Source organism: Ranitomeya imitator, chromosome 5, assembly GCF_032444005.1.
Source record: "Ranitomeya imitator isolate aRanImi1 chromosome 5, aRanImi1.pri, whole genome shotgun sequence".
NCBI classification, from domain to species: domain Eukaryota; kingdom Metazoa; phylum Chordata; class Amphibia; order Anura; family Dendrobatidae; genus Ranitomeya; species Ranitomeya imitator.
The window spans coordinates 168,397,851-168,423,116 of NC_091286.1; the positions used below are offsets into that span (position 1 = coordinate 168,397,851).

The 25,266-nt window shown below is 44.6% G+C and overlaps 1 protein-coding gene across 5 annotated transcripts in view; it reads left to right on the top strand.

Annotated features, from left to right (window-relative positions):
- AHCTF1 (AT-hook containing transcription factor 1) overlaps positions 1-25,266 on the top strand; it is a 328,409-nt gene that overhangs the window by 198,588 nt on the left and 104,555 nt on the right. For all 5 annotated transcript variants that reach the window (XM_069769303.1, XM_069769301.1, XM_069769302.1 and 2 more), the window contains exons 23-29: positions 10,641-10,772; positions 11,763-11,904; positions 13,414-13,561; positions 22,964-23,065; positions 23,278-23,479; positions 23,671-23,871; positions 24,549-24,951. In XM_069769303.1, the coding sequence (XP_069625404.1) occupies positions 10,641-10,772; positions 11,763-11,904; positions 13,414-13,561; positions 22,964-23,065; positions 23,278-23,479; positions 23,671-23,871; positions 24,549-24,951 (1,330 nt within the window). The remainder of the gene's footprint in view (positions 1-10,640; positions 10,773-11,762; positions 11,905-13,413; positions 13,562-22,963; positions 23,066-23,277; positions 23,480-23,670; positions 23,872-24,548; positions 24,952-25,266) is intronic.

Consider the following 25,266-nt stretch of genomic DNA (forward strand, 5'->3'; position numbering starts at 1 on the left):
TGGATCTGGAGTTGACAGGTGTTCCTAATGAACTTATTTCCACACGAACTTTTATAAAACCAATGGCAGGTAATGGTTTACTTCACGCTAAAAGTAGTCATCCCAGGCACACAGTTAAGGCAATTCCTGTAGGTGAATTCACGAGATTGAAGCGAAACTGTAACAATAATAATGATCTATTTAAAGATCTAATTCAAAGACGAAACAAATTTTTAAAACGTGGATATCCGCATTGGATGCTAGACAGAGCAGCACATATAGTAAATCAGAAAGAGCAATCAAGTCTTATCCCCTCAGAGATAGACAGTGGAACAAGCGATAATAAAAAAAAGAAAATTATAAATGGAACTAATATAGGCAACAAACCATACGTGTGTCTACAATTTAGTCCACAGTTCAATAAAATCAAAACTATTATTAATAAAGCTTTGCCCATTTTATTTGAAGATCCCACTCTTGCTCAGATTCTGTTTAATGGATGCAATATAGTAGCCAGAAAAGCGCCTACTTTAGGCAACATAATATCTCCTAATCACTTTTCTTCTGAACATTCAACTAATACTTGGTTGCATTGTATAGGTTGTTATAAATATAATGTAACTAATTGCACTACGTGCAGACATCTTACTACCGTCAAGTTTTTTGGTACCGGAGGAAATAAAAATCAATACAAAATTCAAACATTTATAAACTGTAATACACGATTTGTAGTCCACAAAATTGATTGTACGATTTGTGACAAATCATATATCGGGTGTACTACTCGGAAATTAAAAAAACGCATATCGGAACACTTGTATGACATCAAATGCACTACAAATAATAGTCGCACCACAGCTTCTTTAAAAGTAATAGGTATTGAGAAAATTAAAAAACCTCCGCGCGGTGGGGATATTCATAGAGCGTTACTTACTAGAGAAGCGTTCTGGATCTTTAATCTAGGTACAAGGTTTCCAGGTGGTTTGAACAAACGAAATGAACTAATGTTTCATTACTAGCAATGTCCCTCCCTCTGTATTTCTTCATTTTCTTTGTCTTTATTTTTTAATCATTGTGCATTGTTTATTGTTCATTATCTATTGTATATATCCTTCTGCACATTATTGTTTTGAATTTATTGGTTACATTTTGGAATTTTTTTATTTTTTTATTTTTTTTAAGACCTATGTATCACATGACATTTTTCTAGCATTTGATTGGTGCTATTTCTCTATCGCCTTTCATTGGGGGACACAGGAACCATGGGTGTATGCTGCTGCCACTAGGAGGCTGACACTATGCAAATAAAAAAGTTAGCTCCTCCTCTGCAGTGTACACCCTACCGACAGGAAGTAGGATATTCAGTTTAGCTTAGTGTCAGTAGGAGGTGGACACGGGTCTTTCATTAGACCCTTATCTACCTCAATGTGCGTCGTTTCTTTTCAGGTTTCCGGAGGGATACAGGGTGAACAGTCACACCTGTACTCCCACAATACGGACTATGAGTACGGCGTGTACTGCCACCCCGTATCCTCATAGATCCCTCTCCAGGACCAAGATCCTAGCACACAAGCGTGCTCAGAAGTCCGGTCCTGGCTCCGTCCCCCACCCACTCGCCCACCAGAGCCTGTCGGTTGGAGGAGACGAGGTCGTCCATCAGCTCCCTGGACGTCTGATATCTTCCCCGGATTGAGGTTAGTCAGAACGGCGTGGGATATTTTAGGTGAGTATTCCACATACCCCCCCCCCATGCTGTTCCGCCTGAGAGCCTCCACTAATCCGGGGTGGTCACTGGAGCAGTCCTAGTTCAGTGCTGCGCAGTTTTTCCCCAGGCTGCCTTGGCCTGGTTGGCGCCTTATTGGCCCCACGCGTGGCAGCCGCGCTACTTTGGTGGCCGCATCTCTGAGCCTGGCTTATAGGTAACCACGCTGCCTTTTTCCTGCCGCACTGTGTTCTGACGCTGCGCCGCGGCCGTGCCCGCGCCATTTCCTCCCCCGGCGCTGCCCCCTTTCTGGCAGCCGCATCGGCTTCCTCCTGCAGCCGCACACAGCGTGGCTGCCTTGCAGGCAGCCGCGCCGCTTTCTTGTGGCCGCACTTTCTCTCCCGCAGCGGCGGCCTTGCAGGCAACAGCGCCGCCTTCTCCTGCGGCCGCGCTGCGCCTGTATTTGCAAGGTCACCGCACCGTTTTTTCCCGACAACCGCGTACCTCCCCGGCGGCCGCCGGCCCCAAATTTAGGCCCCGGCTTCTTCTGGGGCCTACTTCCGGCGCCGCGTCTCCTCACTTTCTTTCCCTCAGGCGGGCTTTTCTCCCGCCCGGCTTTCATCGGCAAGCTCCGCCCCCGGCGCCATCTTGGTGCACCTGGCCTGGCGGTTAGCCCCGCCCACTTTTTCCTGCGCCCCTGAAAGGGTTTTTTCGGCATCAGGACCACCTGGCGCTGGCTCCTCAAAGCGCATAGCCTGGCGTCCTCATCCCTTGCGGTTCAGCATTGCAGCCGATCCCGGACAGAAGAGTGTCCCAGAAGTCTGCTTTGTCTGCCTGCACCCCTGCGTTAAGGACCATCGACATCATGGAGTGCAGCTTTCCATCCATCACCTGTTGTGAGTAGCTCTGATGCAGACTGACTCTCTCCTCTGCTTTCCTGTCCCCTAACCTTCTGGCTTCTTCAGGGGTTCCTTCGCCATGTCTAATCTTAAGGGAAGTCGCTTTTGTCCTCCCTCTTCTGGCTTAGTCTAACACTTTGCGTGTTCACCTTAGGCCCACCGCAGCGTCTGCCGTGAGTACCTCTGCACCGCAGACTGATACTCTCCCCTTCTGATTTTTTTCCTCGGACCCGTTCGGTCTAATTTTAAGGGAGGTCGCTTCCGACCTCCTACCTTTTCTCAGGCAGGCCTGCAGCAACCCACATTATGCTCACCGCCCAGGACCCCCCCCTGCTGCTCCGCCTCAGAGCAAAGTCCCCATCCTCTCTGTCTCTATCAGTAGCGGATCTCACACGGGTGTCCCAGATCCTTGTGTCCGTGCCTGATCGGTTGCCCCTGCAGACTTCCGTAGTAGCCAGCGGGTCGCAAGAAGCTCCGTCCAAGTCTTCTAATACAGGCCGCGAAAGATCCAGACAGGAACGCCGGTCTGAGTTCTCTTCTTGGTCCATTTCGCCCCACGGTCCTTCTCTGTGGTCGACTTCCCCCTGGTCTTTCCCCCCGGAGTCAGGCGAGGCTTTCTCTGATGCGCCTTCAGAGGATAATTTGGGTCCGGATTCGAACCAAATCGCTAACATGAGGGATATGGTTCAAAGCCTCATTGGAGCGACCAATCAGACCTGTGGCATCAAAGATTCCTCTACGAAACCCGCAGATCAGGCGGTTTCGTTTAGACGGTCTAAACTACCTCCCAAGGTATTTGCTCCTCATCCTGAATTCGAGGAGCGTCTGGCCAGAGAAAGTGCGAATTCGACCAGACGTTCTCAAGGAGACAAGCGTCTTGGAGTCTCATGTCGCTTTCCTCCGGATCTCATTGCCAACCAGAATGAGAGGCGTTAGAGAACGACCTCTCCCCCTGGGGATCCGTCGGCTGCTAGACTTGCCACCAACACAGTCCTTACGCTGTCCGGTGGGGCGGCTCTGAAAGATTCCATCGATATGATCATGGAATCCTTCGTGAAGTCGGCTTTCGAAACTGCCGCATCATCCCAATGCCCGGCTTTGGCTTCCACTTGGGTTTCGAAGTCTGTATCCGAGGGGCTAAACAACTCCATTGGGGCATTCAAGCTGGAGCTCCATCAGGCCGGCTGGCGGAACTTGCCACCCAGATTACTCACGCCGGGAATAATTTGGTCCCTGGACGTCGCGTCTTCTGCCGCATAGGCGCCCAGTAATGTTGTTGCCAGCCGTCGCACCGTTTTGGCTCAAGAGTCATCAAAGAAGTCCCTTACGAGCCTGCCTTTTAAAGGTTCACGTCCTTTCAGTTCCAAGCTGGACCAAATTATTAAGGACGCCACTGGCGGCACCAGTCCCCTTCTCCAGACCTCGCCTACTTCCCCTTAGGCGGCTACTTCGGTCTTTTCGACCTTTTTCGTAAGTTTTGCGGCATCAGATCCTTCTTCGCATCAGCAGAGGCCACAGGCACGTTAAGAGAAGAAGGTATTCTTCGACTCACTCTTTCCTGGTGTGCCCGCTACTCCTAAGGTGGATTCTCCAGGTCCTGGACTGGAAGTTCCACCTAGGCATGACCCACGACTAGACCCCAGCCCGTTTCTCAGGCTGGGCAACCGTCTTCTGTTCCTCAGGGACGTCTGGGTCTCCTCAGTAGAGGATGCATGGGCCAGGGCACTTGTATCCTCTAGATACAAAATCTTAATTTCACTGTCCTGGGATCGTTGTCTTCGAATCCCAACCTCCAAGAGACCCCGCTCTGGTCCCGGGTTTCTTTAGAGCCATTGTTTCCCTCCTTAAATCCGGGGTAATCGTTCCCGTCCCAGAACAGGAACGGTTCAACAGTTCACAGGCTTCTCTTCGAATCTTTTTGTACTGACAGAGGACGACAAGGTTCGTCCTAGTCCGGATCTCAATTTGCTGAACAGGAAGTTTCGTCAGAGACACTTCAGGATGATATTACCTCGTTCAGTAATCGCTTCCATGGAGGCTCAGGAATTTCGGCTTCAGGCTCCCGAAAGTCTATCCACCTTTCCCGACATTCTAGCCGTTGCAGGTGGCTCGTCAATAGGAAGAAGTTCCGTCTTGTTAAGCGCCTCGTATCTCCGGGCATGTTCTTCGACACTTGTCGGACCAGAGTCTTCCTTCCCGAAGACAGGATATCCCTCCTTTGTCAGGAAGTTCGCTTGCTCCTGGGTTTTCGGCTCCCCTCCTTTCCGATGGGCCTTAAAGGTCCTAAGGAGGTTAGTTGCAACATCGGAAGCAATTTTACCTTCGCCGTTTCATTCAAGACTTCTTCAGCAGGCTATTCTATCACAGGGGACATGTCTGTCTTCTCCCTGCATCGTCCGATCCGGTTTTTCTGGGTCAAACGGTTCCTCGACTGGTGGCCGAGGTCACTTCTCTTATGCCAGAGTGGATCCTTCACAGCATATCCTTCCTTCCAGTTCCCTGGCAGGTGGTGACGACGGACGCCGGCCCGCTCGGCGGAGCGCGGGGCTTTGCCTCCTGTTCTTTCAGGGTTGTTGGTCGGCGCAGGAGTCCTCTTTGCCGATCAATGTCCTCGAGTTCAGGATCATCTTTCTGTCTTTCCTTCACTGGGTAAGGATTCTCAGCAGCCTGCCAATTCGAATCCAGACAATGACAACACCAGTGGCATGTCTACCACCAGGGGTGGACTTGGCGTTCTCTGGCCTCGGCCGAGATTCCAGGATCCTCCTTTGGACAGAGGCAACGGTCCTGGTGAGCTCTGCAGTGCATGTCCCCGGCGTGGACATTTAGGCCGCGAGGGCCTCGCGGCAGGGGAATGGCCCTTCAGGAGGTTTCCTATCGGATTGCTCTTCCATGGGGGACTCCAGTGGTGGACCTCATGGCGTCCTGATTGAACAGGAAGGCCCCTCGGGTCGGCCCAGGGTCCCGTGATCCTCTCGCAGTGGTGTCACTCTGGCCATTCCTTGGTTGCAGTTCGTGCTCCCCTATCGGTTCCCACGCCTTCCCTTGCTTTCCAAGCTGTCGAAAAAAGATCAAGGCTGGATGGGTGCCGGTCATTCTGATCGTCCCAGATTGGCCCAGGAGATCTTGATTTGCAGACATCGTCAATCTTCTCGCGGACACCCCGGGTGCCTTCCCAACGGACCCGATCTACTGTCTCAGGGTCCATTCTGCCACCCGAATTATCGGTCGCTCAGTTTAACGGCGTGGCTGTGGACTCCACAGTTCTAAGAGCGTCCGGTCTTTCGGCCCAGATGGGTCACTCTATAATCCAGGCTGGGAAGCCTTCGTCTTCTTCCAGGATCTACTATCGTACCTGGAAGGCTTACTTTCGTTGATGCGGGTCCAACCGCTTTTCACCTATGTCCTTTTTCCCTGCCTTCCATTTGGTTTTCCTTCAGGCAGGACTGGATTCGGGCTTTGCTCTGTTCCCTAAAGGGCCAGGTTCCTGCGCTCTTCTTCCCTTTTAAGAAGACGTTATTTTCTCAGCCACAGGTTGACCTTACTTCAAGTAGTAGCCTACGCGGTCCCTCCGTACAGGGCCTCTGTGGATTCATGGGGTTTAAAGGTTGTGTTGGTTGTTCTTAGGGGTTCTCCCCTTTGAGCCTTTCAGGGAGTTTTCCCTGTCAGTTCTATCTCGGAAGGTGGCTTTTCTCAGGTCTATCCCTTCGATCCGCCGCGTTTTTGAGTTGGCGGCCATTTCTTGCCGACCTTCTTTCTTGATTTTCCACCAGGACAAGGTGGTCCCAGGCCTCCACCTTCCTTCCTTTTTCGAGGTGGTTTTCATCTTTCCACCTCAACGAGGACATCGTTCTACCTTCCTTTTGTCCAGCTCCGACTCATCCTCTGGAGCGATCGTTGAACAGGCTGGGCCTCGTCAGGGCAGTGAGGATCTCCCTGGCTAACACGGCTGCTTTCTGAAAGATGGATTCTCTTTTCGCCATCCCTGATGGCGTGCGTAGAGGTCTGCTGGCTTCCAAGGCGACTATTGCTCGCTCTATCAGAACGGCTATTTTGGAAGCTTACCGGGTCAAGAACAAGAGTGCCCCCTCCTGAGAAAGGCTCACTCTACCCGGGCAGTCGGCGCTTCCAGTGCGGTACGTCATGGGGCCTTCGCCGACGACTTTGCAAAGCGGCTACCTGGTCTTCCATCTACACGTTTCGCCGAACTACGGCGGACTCCAGCCTGGGCAGAAGGATCCTGCAGGCGGCAGTGGTGAGTCCTCGGACTTGATGGAAGTCTGTTTTTTCCCACCCCAGGGACTGCTTTGGGACGTCCCATGGTTCCTGTGTCCCCCAATGAAAGGCGATAGAGAAAACAGGATTTTTGGTTGCTTACCGTAAAATCTGTTTCTCGGAGCCTTCATTGGGGGACACAGCACCCTCCCAGGTTGAACAGCTCTGTTTACCGTTTACGTTTGAGTTCTTTGAACACTCTTTGAGTGTTTGAAACTGTTAATCTATGGAGCGCCGTGGAATTTGTTGGCGCTATGTAGATAAAGTTTATTATTATTATATTATTATTCTTTCTCTTTTACACGTTGCTTCTCCTACTGCTTTCTCACTAACTGAATATCCTACTTCCTGTCGGTAGGGTGTACACTGCAGAGGAGGAGCTAACTTTTTTATTTGCATAGTGTCAGCCTCCTAGTGGCAGCAGCATACACCCATGGTTCCTGTGTCCCCCAATGAAGGCTCCGAGAAACAGATTTTACGGTAAGCAACCAAAAATCCTGTTATTGTATATATACCGGATAATAAAATAAGATTTTGGGCACTCGCCGTAAAATCTTTCTCTGAGCTTTCTTCGGGGGGACACCGGAAACCATGGAACGTCCTAAAGCAGTTCCTAGGTTGGGAAGAAACTGCTATTCCAAGAAGTAACGCCAGTTCTGCATGCAGAACCTTCCAGTACAGGCTGGTGTTTGCTGAACAATATAGGACTACAAGAAGATGAGGACCAAAGACCAGGAAGTAGCCTAGCAGGCTCAAGGGCAAACAGCTGGGATCAGCTTCCCCTGAAGATACTCACTTCAGACGCCAGTCAGAGGGGCTAGGGCACTGTAGAGAAAAGCCATTTCCAGGGTGTATGGTCCCCAGATATCAGATCCAGTTCCTGAAACCTCAGAAAGCTGAAGGCGGTAGAAGAAGCGTTGAAAGCTGCATCTGCCCTTGTCCAAGATCATCATGTACGAGTTTATTCCGACAATATGACCACAGTGGCATACCTCCATCACCAGGGGGCACAAAGTACGTCAAATGAAATCAGTCGCTGCAAGAATTTTTTCCTGGGCAGAGATGTCTTCTGTCCATTACATCTGTCCATATGAAGCGGGATTTCGGATGTGGATCTATTTGCCAATGGCCAGAACATGAAGGTGAAGACGTTCTCCTCCCTGAGTCCAGCAGATGGGGCATTGGGCATAGATACCTTTTCTCACCCCTAGAGGTTCAACCTGGCCTATTGCCTTCCCACCAATCTGGATGCTGGCAAAGGCATTACAGAAGATTCGGTCCGAGCATCTCACCACGATTCTAAGTTGGTGCAGCGCTCTGATGGACATGGCCCAGGAAAGTCCACTACAGATATCCCAGAAAGACGATCTCCTTCACCAGGGTCCCCTGTTACATCCAGACCTTCACAAATTGAACCTTGCAGCCTGGCTACTGAAGCCAGAATCCTAAGCGCAAAGGGGCTTTCTGATAAGGTGATGCAAACTCTCCAGAAGAGCAAGAATCCAGGGACCAGCACCATTTATGTCAAGGTTTGGAAGAAATTCTCATCCTGGTGTTCTCTGAACATTCCAGATCCCTTCCATCGGAACATTGGGCTTGATCTAGATCTTACACCTAGTACCTTGAAGGTGCAGGTGTCAGCTCTTCGTTCTTTCCTTGACCAAAACTTAGCTACTCATCGCTTGATAAAGCGATTTATGAGCTCAGCAGCTAGAGGCCGGCCTAGACTTTGTAGTCGTATTCCCTCTTGGGATTTAAATCTTGTGGTTAATAATATAGGCTTAACCAGAGACCTATTTGAACCTTTGTCATCTCCTTTTGAAAAACCTTACCCTTAAGGCTGTCTTTCTGGTAGCAATTATTTTTGCTAGGCATGCAGGAGAGCTGCAGGCCCTATCAATGCAAGAGCCCTATTTAACAGTTACTGCAGATAGCATTATCCTTCACTTAGATCCCTCCTTTATGCCTAAGGTGGTCTCGGATTTTCATAGGTCAGAATATTGTGCTACCCCCATTCTGCCTAAATCCTTCCAATACAAAAGAGACCTTTCACACCCGCTATGTTCGTAGAGTGGTTGTTCAACAAACCGAAGGTTAGAGGATTGACTAGAACTTATTCATTCAGCCCTCAGGATGGAATAAGGACAAGAAGGTGACTAAGAATACAGTTGCCAATTGAATCAAACAAGCTATCTCTCTCCCGTACTAGTCACAAAATATATCTCCTCCTTCGTCATTGAAGGCTCATTCTACACGTGCAAGATCAGCATCGTGGGTAGAGAGAGGGGATGCATCTACTGAGCAGATATGCAGAGCCGCCACCTGGTCTTCTGTCCATACATTTATCAGACACTACAGACTAGATTTTAATAGGGATTTAACATTCGGCAGATGAGTTGGCAGGCTGTGGTCCCTCCCTTAGAAATTGGTTGTTGGTATTACTCCGATACTGCTGTCGTAGAAGGTGACTAGAGAAAATACAATGTCTTACCAGTAATTCGGTTTCTATTAACCTTACACGACAGCACTAATTTCCCTCCTTATCTGATTTTCTTATTGGATGATTCCTGTACTTTTGTGGTAACTATTCGTACTAGTGAAAAAACACTGGTGATGGCAGGAAGGGGAGGGGTATTTAACCTCTTTGTTTTTCCTGTCCCCCCATTAGGGCGGCGAGACCATCTCCGATAATGCTGTCGTGGAAAATTCTTAGAAACCGAATTACCGGAAAGACTAATTCTAATTTTTGGCTACTCACCGTAAAATAGGTTTCTCAGAGCCTCCATTGGGGGGTCACAGCACCATCCCAAGTTGCAACAGCTCTGTTTACTGTATTATATGGTTACAGTTTTGAGTTTGTGTGTTTTTCTTTCACTTTTTTATTTGTTGCTTCTCCTACTGCTTTCTCACTAACTGATTAACCTAGTGCCGATCAGGAGGAGCTAACTTTTTTTGTGCATAGTGGCAGCCTCCTAGTGGCTGCAGCATACACCCATGGTTTTCTGTGTCCCCCCCAATGAAGGCTCCGAGAAACAGACTTCAGGCTATGTGCACACGTCAGGATTTCTGGCAGAAATTTCCTGACAACAACCTGACATTTCTGCCAGAAATCCACGTGCGTTTTTTTCGCGTTTTTTTTTTTTCCGCGGTTTTGATGCGTTTTTTTATTTGCGTTTTTTCCAAATGCATAGAATATCAGGGAAAACGTGAAAAAAACGCAAAATTAATGATAATGCTGCTTTTTTACCGCAATGTGTGTTTTTTCACGGAAAAAAACGCATCATGTGCACAAAAATTGCAGAATGCATTCTAAATGATAGAATGCATAATGTATGCGTTTTTAATGAGTTTTTATCGCGAAAAAACCTGAACGTGTGCAGATACCCTCACGGTGAGTAGCCAAAAATCCTGTTTTTCCAATTTATGGATCATTCTGCTCTAAAATTACGTAGCAAAAACCTGGTGACAGATTCTCTTTATGAAAATATCAAACTAAAGAAACGCAAGTCATATCCAATTAAATGTACCACTGAAATAAACCACAATGTGTCTTGAAATACACTTTATATGGCCTCGTCAGAAATGCTAGAACTGCCTGTGGCATGAAGATGTTAACGGCCACAAATTGTTTGAAATTTTTCCTTAGTTGGTTATACAATAACATTTCTTTCACAATTGTTGCTTTTGTTCTGGTTGGAACAGTTTTAAGATGTTAAGAGACTGGATCTGAATGTTTCCTTTTGCATTAAGCGTTAATGAATCTTTCTTTTTTTTTTTCATTATAGGAATACTTGCATACGTTTTTGCACACAAACGGAGGTATTCAAAATCAAGAGATCTTGTTGGTACATCATTTACAGAGAGCAAATTACATACCAGCACTTCAGCTAAACCAGTCACTGAAAAATTATCACCTAGTAAGTCCTTTGTTTGGTTTTAAAGAGTATCATAAATATATATGGAAGTAATGAAAATAGGGGAAAGTAATTCCATAGATTTGGTTTTTAAAGTCTTTATCCAGTGATGGGCAATATCAACTTTTCAGATCGTTTGACTGATAAATCTTAACACTGAGGTGGTGAGGTGCCGTATAATATTACATTTAAATGTGTAGATGCCTCCAGCTTGACCCCTAAGTTTAGAGTTGTCTGTTTTAAGTGCGTTTCAGATCTTTGCTATTAAAAGGGTTTTTTGTGCTAAATTCATTGCTGGCCAGGGCTAGCAACCCCTGAAAATAGACTTCTATACTCCCACAGTTATCCCCATGGTTCCAGCGCCATTATGCTTTTTGCTCTGAGCAAGCACTGGAGTTGAACAGGTCACCCTTTGACAGCACCGCTGTGACCTGTGGTTGACTGCAAAAGTCAAGTGACTTGAACAGGTTGTCATCCGAGAAACATCCAATGATGCTCGCTGCACCAAGTGCCACTAAAGTATCTCTTAATTTGTGTTTCACACATTTTTTTTTTTTTTTTAAGAAAATAAAAAAATTGCATTACAAGTCTCCCCAAATGTTTTGTTTAATTGTTGGTGTGACATATTTAGCCACCATTACAGAGCAAATGTGCAGCAGTCATGTAATCTCTGCCTTCTCCATGGGGCGTTTTCCATTCCTGCTGCTCCACATCTCCATGGGGAGTTCTCCGTTCTTGCTCCTGCACATCTCCATGCAGCAGCTGATTCTGTGAGGATGTTCCTAGACTAAATTGCAGTGTCTTTTGGCGACCTCACAATTTTGTAATATTTTTTGGCTGACAAACTCGATTGTATTCATTTCACCTTGTTAAGATTACGTTGCATTTTGTAGGGGGAGTGTCTGAAAATAAAACAAATCTATATCATAAGATAGTATCTGATAAATCCGTTTGGAAATGGATGTATCTTTAGACTTCTATTTTTTTGTGCAGAATGATTTTGACAGATGCCAGCGAGAAAGAGCAGCTGCCAGAAAGTCTATACTGGATCACTATGGCAAAATACTCCCAAAAGTGCAGCAAACTCTGGCAAGCGATAGGGCCAGACCCTACCCGTCTATTGTTTGGAAGAAAGGTAACTTAAAGTTTCTAATTTTGGCTGTATGTAATATCCTTTTGACTTTACCTTCATTAATTTTTGAGGGTAAATATAACAGAATTACTTTTGCATTTGCAGGAAATACATGAACTTTGTTACTTTGCTTACTTTTTTTACAGCTGTTTCAAAATAATTTAAAGGGATCTGGTCACGTAAGATAATGGTAATAAACCTAGCGATATAGAGTTAATCTGCAAGTTACTAGCATTAGGAAGCTGCCCACCCTTTTTCCTGAAAGTGGAGCTCCTTGGAGAAAATTAACTATTACTCCAGGGAGTCACTGACTTAGTCATACATGCCAGGGCTGCAATCACCGCTCACAGCACTTTGACATCTGTCTCTGCACTGATACATATAAGTTATATTAGGCCTCAAAAGTCCTACCCCTCCCTCCAGGTTTGATCAGAGCTCTGTAGGAACTGTGTGGGTCTATTAGATGCACAGATGTCTGATGTACAAAAAATATGTATGTGCCACCAAAATCCAAGGCACCAGAAACTTCTCATAAAAAAAGAGGAGCACAAAACACAGAAATTAATGTCTGCAATGATCTGTATAAAATTAATTTCACAATGGAAATTGGCTTGAACAGTAAAATAATACTTCCTATAGAGAGAGATGTGTTATATATGACATCTAGGCAAAGAGCTAATATACTGTTTCTCTGTTTAAAGTCCATTTGACTAATATGATATACTGCTGCTGTTGGAAATGTGTATGCTACACCGCCAAATAGCTCATAGTGTGTAAAAATTGCTATACGGTGCTTTTGTAAAAAAGTAAAAACAGTTAGTGGGGCTGGTCCTTTGATTAGAGACTAATTCCAGGTAGTGAGGAGTGCGGGGTGTCCACAGTTAGCTGCTGTCAGATGCTTTGCAATGTAGTAAAGCAGGGAGCTGTAATCTCCAAAGTGGTATGTAGAGCCAGGGCGCTCTGGCCGGTAACATCCTTGGTAACCATGCTGGAGGGAGCGGGTGATGTCACAGCTGCTGGCTAAGGTGTCCTGTGGAGTCCAGAAAACATACTTCATTATTCATCATTCTTCGGATGATTGGTCGGTGTGAATGAAGTAGTATTAAATGCATTTTCTAGGCTGAACAGAATCCTGTAGTCACTCTGTAACTGCAGACTGCCTAATTGTGACAGCGTGCAGTGCTCACACTGTCACAATTTTCCCTCTGATTGGGTAATATATACAATATGTATAGTTGCTGTCACATGCGACTTGACTCTCTTCCGCTACTCTCAATCTAGTTGGAACCAGACCTCCCATTCTTGTTTCAAATACAGAGGAAATGTTACTTTGTGGTCATTGCACACAGTCATGATTCAGCAGTCTGCAGTTACCTTTCTAGCAGGCAGCAGAATTGTCACCTTCTGTTACCGGCCTCTAATTTTTTAGTTCTAACTTCTCAGCCTGTTTTAAAATACAAATAAAATATCTGAAATATTCTGCACTAAGCAACAGTTTCTTGTTTATTATAGTGACAAGACCCAAGCCTTTATCTACTGTTGCAAAGCAAGCTCCAACAGGGAGTGTGATTACCGAAGCCAACTTTATTCGCAACGTGCTGATGAAAATAAAGGAAGTGTCTGCAGCTTGTGAGAGTAGAGACTTCTCCCCTTACAAAAGGTAAGACATGTGCCTGGGCTTTTGTTTGAGGATCAGTTTTATGGTACCCTCATTCTTACACAATACTTTACCTCTGCTATGTTTGAATAAATGTATCTTTTGTGGCACAACTACATATTTAAAATGCTCTTGTCAGGATTCCATTTCTGTATAGACTTCTGTAGCTATAGTCAGAAACTTCTCATTCTGCTTAGTCATGTAAAACTCAAATATATACACTACCGTTCAAAAGTTTAGGGTCACACAGATAATTTTGTGTTTTCCATGAAAACTCTTATTAATCAAATGAGTTGCCAAATGAATTGAAGATCTACTCCAGACATTGACAAGGTTCGAAAAAAAGATTTTTATTTGAAATACGGTAATTTTATCCTTCAAACTTTGCTTTCGTCAAAGAATGCTCTCTTTGCAGCAATTAAAGCATTGCAGACCTTTGGCATTCTAGCAGTTAATTTGTTGAGGTAATCTGGAGAAGTTTCACCCCATGCTTCCAGAAGCCCCTCCCACAAGTTGGTTTGGCTTGATGGGCACTTTTTGCATACCATACGGTCAAGCTGCTCCCACAACAGCTTAATGGTGCTGAGATGTGGTGACTGCACTGGCCACTCCATTACAGATAGAATACCAGCTGCCTGCTTCTTCCCTAAATTTTTCTTGCATAATTTGGAGGTGTGCTTTGGGTCATTGTCCTGTTGTAAGATGAAATTTGCTCCAATCAAGCACTGTCCACAGGGTATGGCATGGCGTTGCAAAGTGGAGTGATAGCCTTCCTTATTCAAAATCCCTTTTACCTTGTTCAAATCTCCCACTTTACCAGCACCAAAGCAACCCCAGACCATCCCATTACCTCCACCATGCTTGACAGGTGGCGTCGGCACTCTTCCAGTATCTTTTCAGTTCTGCATCTCACAAATGTTCTTCTGTGTGATCCAAACACTTCAAACTTGGATTCGTCTGTCTGTAACACTTTTTTTCCAATCTTCCTCTGTCCAATGTCTGTGTTCTTTTGCCCATATTAAACTTTTCCTTTTATTAGCCAGTATCAGATGACCTTTTCTTTGCCACTCTGCCCTGAAGGCCAGCATCCCAGAGTTGCCTCTTCACTGTAGAGGTTGACACTGGTGTTTTTCGTGTACTATTTAATGAAGCTGCCAGTTGAGGACCTGTAAGGCGTCGATTTCTCAAACTACAGACTCTACTTGTCTTGTTGCTCAGTTGTGCAGCGGGGCCTAACACTACTCTTTCTACTCTGGTTAGAGCCTGTTTGTGCCCTCCTCTGAAGGGAGTAGTACACACCGTTGTAGGAAATCTTCAGTTTCTTGGTAATTTCTCGCATGGAATAGCCTTCATTTCTAAGAATAGACTGTCGAGTTTGATATGAAAGTTCTTTTTTTCTGGCCATTTTGAGAATTTAATGGAACCAACAAATGTAATGCTCCAGATTCTTAACTAGCTCAAAGGAAGTGCTAACATACTTGCACAAGGGTTTTCAAGGGTATTCTAACCATCCATTAGCCTTCTTACACAGTTAACAAACGCAAAGTACCATAAGAACACTGGAGTGATGGTTGTTGGAAATATGCCTTTATACACCTATGAAGATCTTGCATTACAAACCAGACGTTTTGCAGCTAGAATAGTCATTTACCACATTAACAATGCATAGTGTATTTCTAAATCATGTAATGTTAGTGTCATTGGAAAAAACTGTGCTTTTCTTTAAAAAAAATAAGGACATTTCTAAGTGACCCTAAACTTTTGAATGGTAGTGTACATTAAAGGAAACGTGTCACCAGATTTTGCCACTATAAGATGTGGCCACCACTGTTGAGGGCTTATCTACAGCATTCTATAATGCTGCTAGGGAAGGAAAATAAGTTATAATATACTCACACGGGGGGGTCTGTCCGGTCCGACGGTTGTCGCAGGTCTGGGTCTGGCACCTCCCATCTTCTTGCGACACCGCCCTCCTTTTTCTTCATCACTTCCCAGCATCGGCGCTCCTGTGCAGGCGTACTTATTTGCCCTGTTGAGGGCAGAGTAAAGTACTGCAGTGCGCATGCGCTGGGTCTCTCTGACCTTTTCCAGTGCCTGTCATTGCATTACTGTGCTCTGCCCTCAACAAGGCAGATAAGTACACCTGCACAGGAGCGCAATGTCGGTGAGCGATGAAGAAGCAGGCGGGTGGTGTCGCAAGAAGATGGGGAGGCGCTGGACCTGCGACAACCATCAGGTCGGACCTGGGGCTCATCTACAGCATTCTAGAATGCTGTAGATGAGCCCTGAAAGGCGGTGTGCACATCTTACAGCCGCAAAATCTGCTGACAGGTTCCCTTTAATACAGTGATACATTAACCCCTTAATGACCAGGGTGGGGGGTATTTCAGTTTTTGTTTTTTGCCCGTTCTTCCCAGAGCCATAACTTTTATTTTCCCATCAATATGACCATGTGACTGCTTGTTTTTTGCAGGACAAGTTGTACTTTTGAACAACACCATTGGTTTTAACATATCGTGTACTGCAAAACGGGAAGAAAAAAAAATTTCAAAGTGTTGTGAAATTGCAAAAACAGTGCAATTCCACAGTTGTTTTTTTTTTTTATACCATGTTCACTAAATGCTAAAACTGACCTGCCATTATAATCATTACGAGTTCAGGCACCAACCATGTCTAGGTTCTTTAAGTGGTGAAAAAAAAATTCCAAAATTTGTAAAAAAAAAAAAAAAATCTTTTTCTGAGACCTGTAATGACTCCATTTTTTGTGATCTGTGATTGGGTGAGGGCTTATTTTTTGCGCACTGTGCTGATGTTTTTATTGATACCATTTTGGTGTAGATACAATTTTTTTGAACACACATCTGAACGCTGCGATACTTTTATATTTTTTTTTTTGTTCCAATATTTTTAAAAATATTTTTTTACTTTTTGCATGCTTCAATAGTCTCCATGGGAGACTAGCAGCTGCAATACTTCAATCGCCTCTGCTACACACAGCTGATGATCAGATCGCCTGTGGGTAGCAGAAATGCTCATAGCAATCTGGCAATGACAACCATGGAGGTCTGCTGCAGACCTCTGCTTGTCATGCTGACCCATCGGTGACACGCGATCATGTGACCGGTTCACCAATTGGCGGGATATACGAAGTGCTGCTGGTAAGCACCAGTTAAATGCCCCTGTCAGAGATTGACAGCGACATTTAACTAGTTAACATCCGTTGGTGGGTCGCGATTCCACCCACAGCTGTTGGACACATGGCAGCTGTTTAGATCAGCTGTCATGTGCCCGGAGCAAAAAATGCAATGAAAAAATAGAATGTAAAGATAGAGAAAAATAGAGCAGAGACAGACATGCGGTAAAAGAAAAGGAGTAGAGAAAGAAGTATAGAGTAAATAAAATAAAAGAAGGAAAGGATAAAGAATCAAAAAATACAAAAAAAATTGTTTTTCATTTGTGCAGCACTCCAGGACCATTTAATAGGGGGTTGTCCATTTGTGGACAAACTCTTTAACCCCATTCTGACATCGGACATATTATTCTGTCCATGTGACCTGGCCCAATTTGACCATGGACGGAATAGTACGTCTGAGCAATCGGCTGCGATCACAGGGGGTGCGTGGCCAATCGCCGCCGAGTGTCAGCTGATTCTCACAGCAGACACCCGGCACTAGGTGCCAGGAGCAGTCACACACTGCTCCCGACACTTTAACCCCCAAAATACTGCGATTGAACATGATTGCAGCATTACAAAAGCCTGCACAGGGGCTGACAAGCCCCTCTGCCTTTGGAGCTTGGACCCCATTGCGTGATGCGGGCTCCCGATCGTTGCCATGGTGACCTAATGTCGTCATGACGACATCCGGGTCTCCAGAGCTAGGAAATTTGGTGATCATGCACAGTGCATGTTCACCAAGTCTCCCTGTCAGTGCAGCGCTGACCGCTTCTATGGCTTGCAGATGCTACTTCATCTGCAAACTATAGAAGCGATCAGCCTGCAAAAAATGATTGTCCATTAGTGGGACAAAGTAAAAAAAAAGTTAGAAAAAAGTAAAAAAAAGCTTAAATTTAAAAAAAATTTTTTCAAAAATACTAATAAAAAAAATCTATATTTATTCTATCTCTAAATAAGTATTTTAATGGAAAAAAATCTAAACAATAAAAGTACACATTTGGTATTGCCGCGTCCGCAACGACCTGACCTATAAAACTGCCCCACCAATTATCCCCTTTAGTGAACACCATAAAAAAATAAAGCGTTGTTTTTTGCCTTGTTTTTTACCATACCACCAAGTGACCAAACAAAAAGTGGAATAATGCGCGATCAAAAATGATAAATGAGGTATCACTGTAATCCTGCTGACCCGAAGAATAAAACTGCTTTTATCATTTTTACCACTCGTGGAACGGTAAAAACGCCCCTCCCCCAAAACAAATTCATGAGTTTTTGTTCATTCTGCCTCTCAAAAATCAGAATAGAAAGCGATCAAAAAATGTTGTGCCCAAAAATGGTACCAATAAAAACGTCAACTCGTCATGCAAAAAGCAAGCTCTCGCATGACTCTGTGGGCCAAAGCATGGAAAAATTAAAGCTCTCAAAATTTGGTGATTCAAAAACTATTTTTTGCAATAAAAAGCTTCTTTTCGTGTGTGACAGCTGCCAAACATACAGTAAAAACCCGCTATAAGGTCTCTTTCACACGTCCTGACATTTCCGGTACCGGAGATGTCAGTGTGTGTAATACTTGCGGCACACGTGTGGCATCAGTACCACACGAAGGGCAGAAGCGTTGCAGTAAGCGCTGTTCCTAGGCACCGAGTGCTGAACACTGCTCTCATCATTCTCCCCTGCTCTGCCGGCGATCGGTGCAAGCAGAGGAGAATGATGAGTTACATTTTAAGTGATAAATGAGACAGCAGGCAGCGGCTGATGGGACTATCACTCCCATCAGCGTACTCCTGCTGCTGCTTATAACAGTGACAGCAGGAGCCGCTGATGGGGGTATTCATCAGCCGCCGCCTGCGCTATAAATAAATAAATGAAAAAAACTCTGTGGGTTCCCCTGTATTTTCTATAACCACCCAGGCAAAACTCACAGCTGGGGCTGCAACCCTCAGCTTCAGCAAGGCTGGTTATCAAGAATAGAGGGGTCCCCACTCTGTTTTTTTTTTTTTTTTGTTTGTTTTTTTGTTTTAAATAATTTTAAAAAACGGCGTGGGGTTCCCACCATTTTTTGACAACCAGCCTTGCTAAAGCTCACGGCTGGGGGCTGGTATTCTCAGGCTGGTAAAGGACCGTGGATATTGACCTCCCTTCCCCCAGCCTAAAAATAGCAGCCTTTAACTGCCCAGAAAAGACACATCTTTGCCTGGCTCTTCCCACTTGCCTTGTAGCGGTGGCAAGTGGCGTTCACATTTGTGGGGTTCGATGGCAGAACCCCTGCTTTGATGTGGGCTTCGGCGATGAGACCACCTCAAAGCCGCGATAAGTCAGCTGTTTTGAACAGCCGCAATAGGCGCTGGAGGAATGGTGAAGCGCCCGCTCCTATTACCTAGTTAAATGCTGTCAAAACTGAGAGCGGCATTTAACAAGCATTTCCGGTCGGAAATGCGCGCACCGGTGAAGCCTGTCACGTGATCGGAGGTCCTCGGTGCGTCAGCATGACAACCAGAGGTCTCCTTGAGACCTCTATGGTTGTTGGTGCCAGATTGCTATGAGTGCCACCCTGTGGTCGGCACTCATAGCAATGCTGTAATTCTACTACATAGAGGCGATCTGAGCATCGCCTCTATGTAGCAGAGCCAATCGAATTATGGCAGCTTCTAGCCTCCCATGGAGGCTATTGAAGCATGCCAAAATTAAAAAGAAAAAAAAATTTTAAAATATGAAAAAAAGAAAAAAATAAGTTTAAATCGCCCCCTTTTTTCCCCATTTAATATATAAAGCTGAATGTGTATGTATGTGTGTGTGTATGTCCGGGATTGGCATCTGCACCGTCGCAGCTACAGCCACAAAATTTTGCAGTCACACGTCTGGACCCTGAGAGCCTCATAGGCTATGTTGTGAGGCGAAATTTTAACCGCGTGCGTTCCATTTCACCAAACAATGTTGCCCCTATCTACATAATGGGGGAAAAAATGAAAGGAAAAGTGTTTAAGGCAAATTAACAGCTGCCAGATGCGAACAAGGTGGACTTAAAGAGTGAGAGTGATGGCGCCAAAGAGTATATACCGTACAGTTGCTAAGGTGGGGCCCTGACATGGGATACTCACCACACACGGGGATATGAACACACAAAATGCGCCACACACTACCACGTGCTTGAACCCATATACCATCCTCAGCACACACTTCACCACACATACACCAACCTCGCCACATAAAAGTCGAAACATAAAAGTCACCGCTCAACTCACCACACGTAAAGCTAGGCTCACGCAAAACTCGCCACGCGTGCAAAACTCAGCTCATGGAAAACTCGCCACACGCTAAACTTGCACACACGGAAAAATTGCCACATGCACAAAAGTTGCAACACATGCAAAAGTTGCCTCACACAGAACTTGCACAGACTCAAAAACGCATCACATATAAAACTCGCCACGTGCAAAACTTACTGCGCACTAACCTGTCACATGCAACTCGACACACAAAGGGTATGTGCACACGTTGCGGATTCTCTGGGGATCCGCAGCGTTTTTTGAGGTGCAGAAGCGCTGCAGATCCGCAATTGATTTACAGTACAATGTAAATCAATGAGAAAAAAAGCTGCGGTTTAAAATTAACAGCACGTAACTTATTTTTTGTGGATCTGCAGCGTTTTTGTACCCATTCCATTATAGAAAACCGCAGGGGTAAAAAACGCAGCAAATCCGCAAGAAAACCGCAGCAAAAACGCACAAAAAAAAAGCTGCGGGACCGCACAAAAAAAGTGACAAATCCGCAGGTGCGTTTTCTGCCAGGAGAGGCAGAATCCGCACCAGAAATTCCTAAGCCTAATCCGCAACGTGTGCACATAGCCAAAAAGTTGTGTGTGTGAGCTAATATATACTGCCAGGGGGGAGGGCTTCCTGTTGGCTGGGGATTTATCAGGCTGCCAATTTAGCTTACAAATACTGAGGTAAAAATACTGACCAAAAAACGGTGAACGCGGTCTAATACTGGAGGAGATGATATACAGGTACATACTATATACAGGAGGAGATGACACACAGGTATATACTATATAAAAGAGGAGATGACATAGGTATATACAGAAGGAGATGACATACAGCAGATATATACTATATACAGGGGAGATGACATACAGGTATATACTGTATACAGGAGATGACATACAGGTATATACTGTATACAGGAGATGACATACAGGTATATACTATATATAGGAGGAGATGACATACAGGTATATACTATATATTGGAGGAGATGACAAATAGGTACCGTATATACAGTATACAGGAAGAGATGACATACAGCAGGTATATACTATTTACAGGGGAGATTAGAAGTAAGGGAAAATAGTGGAGTGATCGGAAAATGACAGATGTGATGTCAAAATGACAAGTGTTAGGGGGGAATGAGAGGAGCGAGGGGGGAAAATAAGAGGAGATGGGGGGAAAATGAGAGATGTGAGGTGCTATAACTCAGGGGTCCCCAACTCCAGTCCTCAAGGCCCACCAACATGTCATGTTTTCAGGATTTCCTTAGTCTTGCCCAGGTAATAATTGCATCACCTGTGCAATGCAAAGGAAATCCTGAAAACATGACTTGTTGGTGGGCCTTGAGGACTGGAGTTGGGGACCTCTGCTATAACTAACCACAGATATTTACTATGCCCAGGCAACGCCGGGCTCTTCAGCTAGTTCAAAATAAAACAATAAAAAAATTTCAAACCTACACATATTTGGTATCGTTGCATTCAGAATCACCTGGTCTATCAATAAAAAAAAAAAAAGATTAACCTGATCGCTAAATGGCGTGGTGAGAAAAAGTCAAAATGCAAGAATCACTTTTTTTTTGGGTCGCTGCGATATTGCATTAAAGTGCAATAGGCGATCAAAAGAATGTATTTGCACCAAAATGGTATCATTAAAAACGTCAACTCTACATGCAAAAAATAAGACTTTACCCAACCTCGGATAATTGCGCAAATTTTTTTTCTGGGAAAGTGTGGAATTTTCTTTCACCACTTGGATAAAAAAAAGAATCTAGACATGTTTGGTGTCTATGAACTCTTAATGACCTGGAAAATCATAATGGCAGGTCAGTTTTAGCACTTAGTGAACCTAGCAAAAAATCCAAACAAAAAACAAGTGTGGGATTGCACTTTTTTTTGCAATTTCACCGCACTAGGAATTTTTTTCCCGTTTTATAGTACACGTCATGGTAATACCAATGATGTTGGTCAAAAGTACAACTCGTCCTGCAAAAAATAAGCCCTCACATGGCCATATTGACGGGAAAATAATGGCTCTGGGAATGAGGGGAGTGAAAAACGAAAATGCAAAACCGAAAACTGCTTCGGAGGTTAATATTCTTAATTAAACCATACTTAAGACCTCGGCTAATTCCACCGAAGCCCTCGAACTCCTGTAATAAAAATAAGATGTACCATACCTGTCCATCATCGTGTCCCACGTCGTAATCCATGTCTGGGTCGCTTCTTGGCACTGTCCAGGTTGAAAACTAAGGGTATGTTCACAAGGCGTTTTTGCTGCTTTTTTATGCTAATTTTCAGCTGCTTTTTACAATGCCAGCAAAGCCAATGAGATTTCAGAAATCTCATTCACACGCTAGTTTTTTGTGAGATCAGTATTTTGTGCTTTGCTGCGTTTTTTTTGGACATAGAGCATGTCACTTCTTTTTGCTGCATTTCTTTCACCCATTGACTTGAATGGGTGTTCAAAAAACGCAGCAAAAACGCAGGAATCATTATTTGCTGCGTTTTTGCTGCTGAAAATCCAAGGACATTAGCATGGACAAAGAGAAGAAAAAAAAATGCAACAAAAAATACACAAACGCACCTAAACCTGTTTTTTGGACGCAGCTTCTTTCCTGCCAAGATCATCAGGTTTTGCTGCAGAAAAAAGAGCAACAAAAACGCCCTGTGTGAATTTAACCTAATTATCGCCCAGACTTGGATTACGGCGTGGGACACAATTATGGACAGGTATGGTTTATTGTTGTCTTTTTAATTTCACTTTTATTACAGGAGATCGAGGGCTTCGCAGGAATTAGGTGTTGCAGTAAGTATGGTTTAATTGAGAATGATAAAGGAGTCTGTGTAATTTTTTCAATTAAAGGACTTTATTCTGGCCGTCTTTATTTAACATATAGCTATAGGATTAGTAATGGAGAGGTGTCTTATTAAAATTTCTTAGCGACATTTTGCTTTTTTTCAGTTTGACAGATGAAAGCCCAATTCCAGTTTCTCAAGAGGCCGAAATGGAAATGCCTGATGCTTTTGTTGGTACCCCAATATCGAAAACTAGAAGAGAGTCTGGGTTAGTGTTAAAAAAGCAAAAAAAAAAAAACAGAAAACTTTTTATTGCTCATCCTCGCTGTGCGTTTGGATTGGTTTCATTCGGGCTACCCATCCGTAATACATTATGTCCTGTGTGAACCAACTTCTTCAGTTGTTACAGCATTTTCCATTTTTTTAATTTTTATTATCTCTAATTGGCATACCTTTTGTAAACTGTTTTATATGTTACAGATTATTGGGCTCTCTTGTCCACCCTATCCAGGCAGAGCCCCCCTTTGGCACAGATTTAGCAAATGTTGGTTACAAAACACCTTGCAGATCTTTCTTGCTGACTTCGAGCCCTGTCCAATCAAGTCTTCTCAAATCTACACAGTTAAAAAACCTTTCCAAAGCATCGGAGTTTAACTTGCTGGAGACCCCTCTGGTGGTAAAGGTAAGAGGTCAGCAGAATACATTTTCAGTTTAGCAGGAGATTGTGATGCATCGCATAAGCTCTACTCTACTTCATTATTTTCTCGGGCTTGGAGTCATAACAATTGTTCTACTGTCATTACTTTCATTTGTTGATGCAATGTAAATCTTATTGTAGTGAATTTTTTTTTTAATGTTTGTGTACCTCTCTAGAAGGCAAAAGCCATGATGGCAAGCACAGGGTCTTCTGACTGTATTGCACGCACTCCCCAGTCTATTCTAAGGTCCAGTGCACGCACAACTCCTTTGGCTTCTCCTTCAGTTTCCCCTGGAAGATCAATTACACCTCCTTTACGGACCAGGGAACCAAAAATCTCTTTTATGGAGCAAATCAGCAAGAAATTTAGTAAAGGGGTAAGTCTGACATCATGCATAGTGGTCTGACTTGATTTGGGCATGCTTAAAGTCTATACAGTATATTAAAGGGAACCTGTCACCGCCAAAATCAAAAGTGAGCTAAGCCCACCGGCATCAGGGGCTTATCTACAGCATTCTGGAATGCTGTAGATACGCCCCCGATGTATCCTGAAAGATGAGAAAAAGAGGTTAGATTATACTCCCTCAGGGGCGGTCCCGCTGCGGTCCGGTCCGATGGGCGTTGTGGTCCGGGGTGTCCCATCTTAATAGGATGACGTCCTCTTCTTGTCTTCACACTCCGGCGCAGGCGTACTTTGCCCTGTTGAGGGCAGCGTAAAGTACTGCAGTGCGCAGGCGCCGGGCCTCTCTGACCTTTCCCGGCACCTGCACACTGCAGTACTTTTGCTCTGCCTTTTCTCATCTTTCAGGATACATCGGGGGCTTATCTACAACATTCTAGAATGCTGTAGATAAGCCCCTGATGCTGATGGGCTTGGCTCAACTTCCATTTTGGGGGTGACCGGTTCGCTTTAAACTGTTTTTAACATTGATGAATTAGGCACCTTTTTGGGTCATATTGAAAAAAGAATTGTTTTGGTCAACACCTTAAGTAGTATTCCACTAGGTTTTTTTGTCACATTTTTTTTTAATATTCAGCAATCTTTTAATAACAGATTTTGTCAACTGAGCAAGAAGAGCCCACAGTTTCTCCTGTTCAGAAGGCTGGTCAAAAGGCTATGTGGGCAGAAAGAGTGGCTATGCTTACCGAAAATGATGCTATTTCAGACAATGATGAAATGGATGAATCGTCATCTGGAATTCAAGATGGAAGCCCAAGCAAAATGGAGGCTAGCAAAGACCCAGGCAATGTGTCTGGAAGGTCTGATCAGACAACACTAGAGTTTCATTATGCTCCAACACCTGAGGACGAGGTGGTTTCAACAGCTAGTATGAATTTTTCAGTTAGTGAGCAGCAGCCACAGGCTGAGATGGACAGTGTGGTAGTAATTGAAGATGTAGTAGTAACTGAAGATGTCTACAAACCAATTGTGGAAGCCCTGGAGACACCAGAGAAAGGTATGTCACAACCATGATGTCCTTTATGTACTGTGCTCATGTTTGATTGCAGATAGAATTGCACATGTAATGCACACACAGCATCATATAGAGGCAGCAGAGATTGATAATTGGCTTTGGAGGGAATCCTCAGCATAATTAAGAATTTAATTATATCCCTTCTGCCTTTTTATGCCTATGAGGCTATTCAGTTCAGAGCGGGAGACCTTCATTGTGGTCAGTGCTCAGATCAGGTTTAAAGAACATCTGCTTGAATACTAAATAAGGCTAGGTTCACATTGCGTTCATTGACTACGTTAAACGGACTACGTTACA